This window comes from Felis catus, chromosome B2 (genome assembly GCF_018350175.1).
Source record: "Felis catus isolate Fca126 chromosome B2, F.catus_Fca126_mat1.0, whole genome shotgun sequence".
NCBI classification, from domain to species: Eukaryota; Metazoa; Chordata; class Mammalia; order Carnivora; family Felidae; genus Felis; species Felis catus.
In genome coordinates this window covers 132,676,166-132,687,815 of record NC_058372.1, presented here as the reverse complement: position 1 = coordinate 132,687,815, position 11,650 = coordinate 132,676,166, and the positions used below count along the sequence as shown (strand labels likewise).

Here is an 11,650-nt window from a genome sequence, read left to right as displayed (position 1 = left end):
AAACTACGGAGCTAAGTTGAAATTAAGGCCAGTCTAGAGAGATGGGTCTGTTTTGAAGATGCCACGGATCCCTTTAGATAGACTTTCCAGACTCTGAGACAAAAAGCCAGGATTTAGAGGGTCTGGGAGAACAAACGTCAGGCCACAAACTCCGGGCTCGCCAGTGTCTGAACCAGATTATGTTATCCTAGGATGCTTTGCACTTCTAACATTCTAATTGTTACATATTTCTTCCTAATAGTTACCCTGCGTCTTGCTTGCTTTAAATTTATATTCTGCTCACCTTGAATTCAGTGGGAATAAAAACAGTCCTTCATCATCACCAAACATACCACACGTGGTGCCATTTATAAAGAACCCACAATGCTACTACTGACTTATATATATATGTGTGTGTGTGTGTGTGTGTGTGTGTGTGTGTGTGTGTGTGTGTAATTGATGTTTTGGGCCTGCTTATCATGTGCTAATTATCGTGCTAAGGTCTATATTTATTTATTCCATTTGCTCAAGATCCTGAAGCCAGAAGGCAGTGAGGCCAGGATCTGAGTCTGGTAGACTCTAGATCTAATGATCCCTGAGATGCCGCTTGTCTGTGGATGCATCACAACCTGTGGGTGATGGATATTCAAGGCTGTGGGAGCCTGCCACCTAATAGATCCCGCCACCCCACCTCCTACTCTGGTGAAGCACAATTACTGGCACAAAATCGCATGCTATCACCCTCGGGAGTACTTTTTTAGTTGGAAGTGGGGAGGAGGGGGAGGAGAAAGGCACGACATACGCGTCTATAACAATCACACAAATGCATCCAAGCACACATCGTAACGATTTATTTGCATTTTGCATGGTGTGTGGGGAGCCTGGCTTTCTCCTGTCTTTCAAGTTGGAACTCTGATTTCCCATGCTACCCATAATGCTACATTACTGTAAACATTTATATATCGTCAATTTAAACAACACACATACTCTACGCCATTCACCGAAATGTAAACGATTACAAAAGAGGCCAAGGCGGAACCGCTGTGAAAGCCATAACATTTATTGAAGAGCGGACATATGTTTGCAAATCACAGCGCTGCACGGGCACACAATCCACGGTTCATGATGCTGTTCCAATTAAGCTTTTAATAGAGCCTTCTCATATAATCCGTTTTAAAGACAATTAATGAAAGGGGAAAAAAGGTGTCAGTTGCAATTACATTTGCAAAAACCAAACTGCAGCTTTTATTTAGAATGAATCTGTGCTCAGCTATGTAGATGTACACATGTGGATTATTTGGACCTATGCACGCATTTCTGGATGGGCAGAACTTCTCAATGAGTAATGGCTGTAGTAACCCAAAAAGTATCTCAGAATATTGTCAGTCTTAGAGACTAGGGCAACAACTGCAATAGAATTTCTACCATTTGCCCCAATTAACACACCACTTTGCCCTGAAGATGTTCAAGTCAGCATTTTATTGTTGGAATAATAAAGAGAAATTCATCTGACAAAGGGCATGATACAGAATACATCTATAGAAGACACTTCTCATCTTAATGTTGACAAGTGGATGTCCTTCCTTTTGTATCAGTGAAAGAAATTTTGGTCAAATTGTCAAAAAAAAAAAAAACCCCAAAAAAACAAAAAAACCCACCAGCTCCTAATGTGGAATTTAACCTCCCATTTTCGTCTAAAAGTTATCTTTTAACAACAACGACAATTAAAAAATAAAACTTCATTTCCAGGAATTTAAAAAATTGAAAGAAAAACATCAAAGTTGATAATTAAAAATAAAAATTTATATTATTCATTTTTCTGACTACTACCGTTTTGTTTTGTTTTTTATGTGTACCTTTCATGGAAATATCTGTCACAGTGATCACGGAATAGAAATTTGATTTTATATCCTAGAGGTTAATAATATGATGTTAACGACAATTTTCTAATCAAAGAATCTGATAGTGTAAAACATCTGATGTAGGAATATCTAACTGATGACCACTGAGATTGCGAAGAATCTAGAAACTTCAGAAAGAGAAAACCTTCCTGATTTGATTGGCTCTGTGCTGTACTACTTACTTTGTTTAATACAGCATCTGTTATTAAAGATGCTTTGGTCAAAGCACAAGTTGTCAACTGACTTCTAAGCATTGCCTATTACTTGGCCCCTGGTCTGAACAGAGAACTGGCAATTCAAGGTCAGGCTCATTTCCTGTCTATGTCTCTGGATATAATATTCTATTGTTTATTCCCTATTTTACTTTGAAATTCAGAAACCTTCTACCTGCCTGACCCTGATGTTTTGATACCTAATTTAATATTACATGTAAGAATTTATATAAACCAAATATTTTGTCTAAAAATGTAATTTTCTTTAACCTCTCTTTTTGTTATTCTTCAATGCCCAGGCAAGGAACCTGTTTACAGCAGTCAGACTCTTTCCAGAGAATAATCCAGATAGGCTCAGCTCAGTTTTCTGGCGGGTGCTTCCTAGTCACTGGTATATCTGGTTTCTCCTCACATAGAAAAGTTTGTTGATCTGCCATCATCTGCCAGGTACCTTGCTGGATTTATCCCAGAAGAATCTACGGGGAAATGCCCATTTGCACTCCTAATTTGTAAATCACAGTCACAAAATCAGATACACTACTCACTAACCTATACACCAAATTTATAAATCTAAAGCTGTAAAAAAAGAAGAAAGTTGAAGAAATACCTTCCTATGTGTCTATGGGACTATTTCCTCAGCCTTGAAAAGTGCTGGCCTTACACATTTGCTCGCTGTTTTTAAAAAATCACATTCTTTTCATTCAATCAATAAACATTTACTGAATTCCTACTGTGAGTGGCCACTGTAACTTTTCTATCCTTTCTAAAAGAAAGCAAAGGGGCCTTGTTCAGTGGGTCTAAGGCAGTAATAAGGACATGTCAATTTAGGCTGGAGATTTCTAGTCAGTTTGAAGGTAATTTCTTTCATATAAGAGGAAATCACAGAGTAAAAAATGGAAGAGAGGAAGGCACTCAGTACCTATTTGTCAAGCACTGGGCCAGGAACTCTGTGGATGTTTGGTGCAGAATGCTAATAAGCCTCTTAGGAATTATGGAAGGTATTTATTTTTCCTATTTTATGGACAAGGATAAAAAGCTGTTGATTAGTTCAATAATCGTTCAAGACCATTCCTCGTGCTACACTATAGTTTATGTTCTAAATTGATTCACCACCTGAGAAGGCAATCAGCATGATTCCAAAATTTGAACTAAGAGCCAAGGAGCTCCAAAGTAAAAACTCAAGGCTTACTGTTTTTGTTGTTGATTTCACAACACAAGATGCTGTAAACTTCTCTGGACTAAGAAACTGCTTGAGTACAGCTGTTCTAATTTGCTTAAATTCCTGTAGTGGGAGGGAGCCCTTCACATTATGCATTACCTAAATCAAGAAAAGGCTGATTCCTCACCCCACAAAATTTTGTTGTAAGATGAACTGAACAGGAATTTTGCTATAATCCTCCAAATTCATAATATCCTCAATATTATGAAAGAAAAGTCTCTAACTAATATCTTTTGATGTTCTAGGAAATACAAATCAAGGTACTCCTGTAGTTCTGTTAACATATCTGTCCCTTACTTACCTAATCTTAAAATATTAAAGATATCATAAATGTTAGATAAAAGAGAAAATGCTACGAAATAATTATTCATCCTAAGAGTAATTATCTCCAGGTATAATTCATGGTAAGACTCCTTCCTTTCTCTTATATTTTAACGCTTACCTGATCTTCATTTAATGCAAAAGAATTAATGAGCTGCCTTTAATATTTCCCTACTTAAAGTTTTCTTCCTCTGGCTTTAGGTGAGAAGTCTTACAAGTCCATTGGCTAGTTAACCATTCTAGATTGTGACTCTTAATTTAGGTAGAGAATCATTATTTTCAGATTCCAACAGCAGACACAAAGAGATTTAAATGTAGCAAGATAACTGAAGTTAGACATAACACAAATAGAAAATAAAACTTTAAAGGACCAGAGTCCCCCCCCCCTTTTTTTTTTCCGGTTGCCATAGATTGTATCATAATGCCCATGGTGAGCAGAGTTTTCAGAAATTGGGTCCTTTCTAGCAACAGGTCAAAGAATGCATGTAAATGTACATCTGTGAAATAAATCTACCACCGATGCTGCACCTGGAAATGAGGTCGTGAAGAGGAAGCCATTTGTTATCACAATAAATTATATCTGTAATCTATACAGACCTCCCACGCCTTAAAAAAAACAAAACAAAACAAAATCTAGCTTGGAAATTTTAAAGACTCTGGTTCCCTTAGAAAAAATGACGAAAAGGTTGACTGGAGTATGGTCCTTACTTATCTGCAAGCAACATAGAGTTTAAAGGACAATTTATACATGCTTTTGAGCTTAATCTCCTTGCGTTGCATTTGAGACTGATTTTACAGTGTCTAAATTAATCTCTAGAAGTAGATAAACTATGTAAACCTTAGATTTTTAAAGCAGTACTGTGATAAAAATGCCCTTGGAGACCTTAACTGCTCACCTAGGGACCAGTATGCACCAGGAAGAAAATGAATGTTAATTGCTTTTCCTTTGAGAGTCTCCTACTCTTAAGAATCACAATGCTACGTAAACTTACATATTGTGTCTATTTCCAAGTAGTGTGGGAAAGATTCTGTAATGCAGGACTGCTCAGGGGCTCTCAGAAGCTGCCTGCCCTGGGAGCCTGCGGTGTATCTGTGTCTTCTTTGATAACTTCCTTTCAATTATTTTTGATCCCATCAACATGGCTGTGTTTTCTAAGCAGGAAATAAAACTACTGACATCCAAAGGCAAGAAGAGTAAGAATCAGGAATATTCCAGATTTGTCTTCATTTCCTTCCCCTACTTCCTTCTACTCTCCTTTCTGGCTGTGGTTATGCGGCCAGTGGTTAGGTCTACCTCCCTGCCCCCCACAGGCCTGACATCAGCAACTTGGGGAGTGAGGTGGGATTGGACACAACACTGGCCTTGGCAGCCCCCAGGGAGTGAGGGAAACTAGCTATCAAGTTACAGAGCTGGCTCTAGCCGGGCTTCTGGGAGGGCAAGACACTGTTACTGGTCTAAACTTTAGCCAGGTTAAATTTAAAACTAGAAGTTAGAAAAATTGATCTTCCCTGGGTGATGTTCCTTAATTCATCAGCTTTATGATTCTACCTATATATGAAATGACTATACAAAGCACCTTAAAATAAGAATTCCATCACCAAACTATTCTATATTGAATTCTATAAAAAAAAAAATCTCAACCCACGAAAACATGGTCCTATATGAAGCGAGAAGAAGATGTATGTTAAAATATAAAATGAAAGCTCCTAATTCTCAAGTTAAAGGCTAATGTGGAAACGACGTAATGGCGAGCTAATGCCAGAAACCTGCTCTGTGTCTTATATTACACTTACAATCAGTTATCACCCAAATGCCTCAGCCAACCTCATTTATTTCCCCCCAAGAATTCGGCGAATCGACAGGAGAGTTCCCAAAGTATGCACAAGACCTTATCTCAAAACTGAACTCAGTTCTTCTTTATGTGATGTTTCACTGCCTCATTTCTAGCTGTTGTAAGTTAGTTACCCAGTATACTAAGTTGATTATTCCAGAATTTTTCCAAGCAAAAAGTTAAGCTGATGAGTATTTCCAGGGTCATCATCCATGTCCCTTTTTTGAAAGAAGGTTCTAAATATGCCCTTTTCCAGTCTTCAGGCACCTCATCAGTCCTCCACGAGTTCTCAAAAATGATATCTAGCGGTTCTGTGATGACTTCGGCCAATTCATTAAGTACTCTAGGATGCCGGCCATGGGGACCTGTGGATTTGAACATATCGGGGTTATTTAGGTTCTCCTTTACCCATTCTTCCCCTAGTCCATCATGGATTTCTGCTCCTAGTTTTAAGTAAACTCCACACCCAGTGTGGGACTCGAACTCACGACCCTCAGCTCAAGAGTCACATGCTGTACCGACTGCTGCTCCTATGTTTAAGTCACAATTGTCCTTTCTGGTTATCAAATGGACTTTTAAAACAATAGTTTTTTTTTTTTTTTTTTAATGTTTACTTTTTGAGAGAGAGAGAGAGAGAGAGAGAGAGAGAGAGAGAGAGAGAGAAAGTAAGTGGGGGAGGGGCAGACAGAGGGAGACACAGAATCTGAAGCTGACTCCAGGCTCTGAGCTGTCAGCACAAAGCCCGACGCAGGGCTCGAACTCACGAACCATGAGATCATGACCTGAGCTGAAGTTGGACGCTTAACTTACTGAGCCCCCCAGGTGCCCATGAAAAAACAGCTTTAAGTCTCTGGTTTTTTTTTAACCTATCAATTTTCTCCTTGAAGCTACTAAATGAAAAATGTAATTTTTTTCAGGCCCAAGTCTTATTTGTCTTGTTTAAAAACGTTGTTCTTTTTTTTCCCCCCTTTTATGTTTCTTGTAAGAACAGGCAAGTAAAGCAAAAAAAAAATAAATGAAAGTATATCTTGCAACAGTTTGTCTCCTGACCTCACCTCGCTCCCTACTACGCGGGAGCGTCCTTAGTAGCAGAAGTAACAGCAACACTTGGAGACATTCTAAAGGCCACCAATCTCGGGCTCAGAGGGCGCATACCTATTCAACTTGTACCTGCAACTGCTAACTCAAAATGCACCTTCTGAAATAGAAAAAAGATTCACAGTCATCCTTAGAATCGTTTGTAGGCACACACAGTCACTTTTTCACGTAGGCATTTCAAAAGCGTAGTCGTACACGAGCTGGAAAGAGATGGAGAAGCATTTCTTAGGAAGCAGCCCCCTCTCGTAGAAATTGCCTGCTGTCGTGCGGTCATCTGTGCGGACGTTCTGGGATTGCTGTTACACTAATTATCACCGAGCTGTGATAGGCGTTGACAGTTTTAACCCCTTCTTTGTCACCGAGAGTCCTCAGAAACCGAAAGCCAGCGACAGATTATGGCTTCCTGCCCATATGTCGCCGCATGCCCCAAATCCCCTGATGGATCTGGAATACATGCAGGGGAGGAAGAAAGAGAGTGCAGAGGGGAAGGATGAGGACACGTGAGTCTTCCAACGCGATGTCTGATGTGACAGGCAGACCGTGCCGCTTGGATTCGACTGCTAACTTGTTTCATTTTGTTTTCTAACTGGAACAGCTTTTGAAAAAGGTTGAATCAGTTGTGCGGTCTTTTGTTTTGCCTTTCTAGTCTCCACCTCTCCAGCCTCACCCCTCGTTTTAGCTCTTAAAAGAGCTGTGTTAAGTGCCAAAAAAAAAAAAAAAAAAACGTATTCTAGACATCGCTAAAAGACTCTTTTAAAGAATAATTCTGCACATTTCTCTAGGGTACAACAATTTGTTTTAGCATGTGCCATTTTCACCCCTGCTCAAATAGCCACCTGCTGATGGCAATATGTTAACTAATATGTCATTATTAATTAGTGTGGGTAATATCATCCACCAACTGCATCTAAATGGAGAGAAAGTCTTACTATCCGTGCTCAGAAAGTTTCTTTCTCTGGGGAATCAAGCTCTTTCCAGGCCCTTTTTTTTTCTATATTACTAAGTAATAATATCATACTACTAATTTACATATTCAAACAGTCACTCCAATAAATTCACATCTAAGCCAACGCCTCTATCAAGATCACTTCCTGCTAGGAACTGTGGAAAAATCATGTTCAATCTATCTTGACAAACTATTTTTGCAGGGCGGTGGGGGGGGGGGGGGGACAAGGGGAAGTTCCGTAGAGGAGGGTAGTCACCCTAATATAAAGACGGCAAGACTGTTTGGTGTAACGTTGTCATAGGTGAATGAATGGAAAGGCATTCCACCAAAAACTGTCTTGCCTATGCAGTGCAAGAGACTGCATTTCAAACAGAAAAGGCAGAAGAAAGAGCTTCAGGTTACAGCGTTAGGCGTCAGACATTTCTCAGATGGCAGGAAGACCCCAGCTAGGATCGGGGCAGAGTCACAAAGGGAGGGATAAGGCAACACCCATGGTGAGGACATTCTTCCTACAAGGAAAGAGTCTCTGATGTCTGCCCAAGCTAGATATAGTTCCGTCTGAAGTCAGAAAGATGGCCTCACCTACCTTGAAAGGTCATTTTTATTCTAGGAACCTACGAAAGTAAGGAAAATGCCTTTGGACAGGTTATCACCAGCAAATGCAGACACCTTCCATATTATTAAACGCCTTAAAGACGTGGGGCGTGAAATCATTCACAAACCCAGCACCGAGCTGACAGCCTCTGAAACCTCGTGTGTGCCTTTGCTTCAACAAAAACAAATCACGTTCATTAAACACGCCCCGCCTTGCAATTTGCTTTGTTTTATTTATTTATTTACTTACTTACTTACTTGCTGGCTTGTTTATTTATTGTTCTTTGGGGGAGAAAGCAGGAGGCAGACAAACAGGATTTCCGCAGTTGGGTCAATGGAGAGTTTCAAGATGTGAGCAGTCGCAGAGAGCTGTAATGAGCCCAGCACATGTTGGTTCACGATTGCAAGGAAACGTCACTAATTTCTCTGTTACAAACGCGGCTTCACGCTCTGGCAGCTGACATGCACCGTGACGTCCCTGATCCGGCTCCTGATAGAGCCCACTCTTCGTGTGGAATAGGAGCGAACAGATTTTGAAAATTCTGCCCGGCTTGCAGGGGATACCTGCTGGAAAGGAGTCTTCTGGGCACCGCCAGTCCAGCCTTATTTCGCACGGCTGCTCTCCCCGCCACACGTTTTTCATATTTCCTTTCCCCCCTAAATTATCTGGCAGATGCCTACCAAGAAAGAAGCTCTTTCTTCACTCCGAGAGAAATAATAATCTGTTTATATGTATTTATAGGCTTCTTTGGATATTAGGTTGACAAAAAAAATCATGCATGGCATCGCTTCAAATCTGGTCCTTTCTCAAAAACCATGAAAAGCCAAGCCTTGGAACAATAAATAGCAGGCTGTATTTTTGGTGCTATCAATGCTCCTGAAGTGTTGCTATTTTTAAAGGTGGAGTTTATGAAAAATGAATGCAGCAGTTTGTAATGTGCCAGATTATATCTATTTCTAGGGAAACACTGCTAGAAAAGAAAAGAAGAGAAAACAAGAGAAGAGAAGAGAAGAGAAGAGAAGAGAAGAGAAGAGAAGAGAAGAGAAGAGAAAGAAAAGAAAAGAAAAGAAAAGAAAAGAAAAGAAAAGAAAAGAAAAGAAAAGAAAAGAAAAGAAAAAAGAAAAGAAAAGAAAAGAAAAGAAAAAAGGGTTCTTCCCCAGCTGGCCTAATTCTCCCCTAACCTGCCTTTGAAATCACTCTCAATAATAGTTATGGCCACACAAACCTAATTCTTGGGCTGAACGGTGACTTTTCAGTTTTATATGTTCTAGGCTATTATGGGGAGTGGGAGGGGCGGAGGGAAAGTCTTTCACTTCACAGATATTTGGCAATTCTCCTAATCGACGTTAGAGTTCCAATCCGAGAAACAGGGAGGGGCGGCGAAAGTTATTTAATGAATAAAGAAACTATTGTGCTGTAGTTAAAAATTAGATTTATGAGACTACATTTTTTTCTCGGTTGATTATTCTGATTTTTAAGTGATTTCAAGTCTGTTACTCTTTTTAGCTTGTGATTTACCCCCCTAATTAAAGGCAATCAGAGTTACACGGAGGGTGCCCGATTTAGAAGTTATTTCTCTGTTGTGTTATTATTCTAGAGGCTATAACTCCACTGCAGATACAGAGCCAACAGGCAGAAAATATCCACATTTGGGTGCTGGGATAAAGACATAAAACTGGAGAGTGAATATTAATAGCCCATGCAGTTTCCTTACAATGGGGGTGGGGAAAACACTCTCAGGAAAAAGTTAAGATTGATGGTACAAATGCCACGTTCTCTCCTTCTGGACGACACAAGGGGCACAGAGCTGAATGTGGTCTGGTGGTCCGGTGACAAGATAAAAGCTTTTTTTACCTCATGACTTTCTCAAGCTAAGTTTACCAACATTCAGTCACATCACAATGCCTATCGTATGGAACGAAGGATGGTTGGAATTTGCTTAGAGAGACGGGGCTTAAATACAGCTTGTTTTTGTTTTTTTTATTTTTATTTTTTTATGTTTATTTAGTTTTGAGAGAGAGAGAGAGGGAATATGAGCGGGGAGGGGCAGAGAGAGAGGGAGACACAGAATCCAAAGCAGACTCTGGGCTCCGAGCTGTCAGCAGAGATCCCGATGTGGGGCTCGAACTCATGAACCATGAGATCAAGACCTGAACCGAAGTCAGACGCTTAACCGACGGAGCCACCCAGGAGCCCCTTCAGCTTCGTTTCAACTGTAAACTTCTCCAAGGGCAGAAACCACATTTCATTCTCTTTATGTCTCCAGTGGAAGCATACATATAACGTCACACACACAACTATCACTGACCGATGGGACCCCCACAGTGTAACGTTTACGTATCATTCCTCAGTAAGCTAAGTTCCTACTGGAAAATATTAGTCAGGCAGTCAACTGAGAGTATCTATTTCCAACAGAGAAAACATTTTCAGTATATGTCCACTCCACCAGTATGCATCGTGATGGTCACCTTTCCGTTCCTCGAAAGGCCTGGGTCCCCTCGGCTGCTGCACTAGGAAAGGCCAAGGCTGCCTCCCAGACCCCAGGAAGCTGGAGGATGCATACTTAACGTCACATAATTAGCTGGCATACATGTCCTTTCACTGCTAGATTTCCCAGGGGATTCTACAGATTAAAAAAAATAATAATAACTGACTTCAGAGTGACCTACGTATATTTTCTTTTTTTGACTTTAAACACAAACACCCAATGGGGCTCCTGGGTGGCTCAGTTGGTTGGGCGTCCGACTTCGGCTCAGGTCATGATCTCACAATCCGTGGGTTCGAGCCCCGCATTGGGCTCTGTGCTGACAGCTCGGGGCCTGGAGCCTCCTTCGGATTCTGTGTCTCCCTCTCTCTCTCTGCCCCTCCCCTGCTCATACTCCGTCTCTGTCTCAAAAATAAATAAAAACATTAAAAAATTAAAATAAATAAATAAATAAACACAAACACCCAAATGCTCTGCAAACTGTTCTGCGCCACTGTCCCACCTGTCTTCACCTGTGGTGCTTCTGAAAGGGCGGGCCTAAGCCAGCCGACTCCATCTTGTTCTGTGTCCTTCACCTTGACCACACCTCCTCCCCTTGAGTAAACCCTCCCTCACCTGCCTAACAGGACTCGGACCCTTCCCCAGGACCCTTCCCCAGCCAATCGGCTGAGGCCATAGCCATTACCTCACCAACTGCCCCCAGGCCCCAATAAAACCTTTGTCCTTTTGAAACTCGCTCTCTTTCCCTGGTATCTCACCGCTGCGTCGGTGCAGGTAGGGGATTGAGCTCGAGCTAGCTCGAATAAAGGCTCTTTGCTTTTGCATCGGACTTGGCTCCCTAGTGGTCTTTGGGGATCACGAATTCTGGGCATAACACCTTCCTCGCTAAGTACTCCTTTGCCATCTATTCCCAGGAAAAACTCAAGTTGGATGTAAGAAACCGCGCTGCCTCTCACTACCTCCTCTTGACTCCCACGGGTTCTAAACTTCACGCAGGACTTATCCGCCGGTTTTTCGGCAAATGGAAAACATACTGGAGAGGCTGGAAATGTTCTTACCCGC

The 11,650-nt window shown here is 41.1% G+C and overlaps 1 protein-coding gene across 4 annotated transcripts in view; it reads right to left on the bottom strand.

Moving 5' to 3' along the window:
- Positions 1–1,023: 1,023 nt before the first annotated feature.
- Positions 1,024–11,650, bottom strand: part of SAMD5 (sterile alpha motif domain containing 5) — a 57,806-nt gene continuing 47,179 nt past the window's right edge. Inside the window, exons 2-3 of one of the 4 annotated variants that reach the window (XM_023254488.2) lie at positions 8,353–8,471; positions 1,024–5,829 (exon numbers count right to left, since the gene is read on the bottom strand). In XM_023254488.2, coding sequence (XP_023110256.1) covers positions 8,373–8,471 — 99 coding nt within the window. In that variant the 3' untranslated portion in view covers positions 1,024–5,829; positions 8,353–8,372. The remainder of the gene's footprint in view (positions 5,830–8,352; positions 8,472–11,650) is intronic. The other 3 variants (XM_023254487.2, XM_023254486.2, XM_023254489.2) reach the window with 3 other exon arrangements.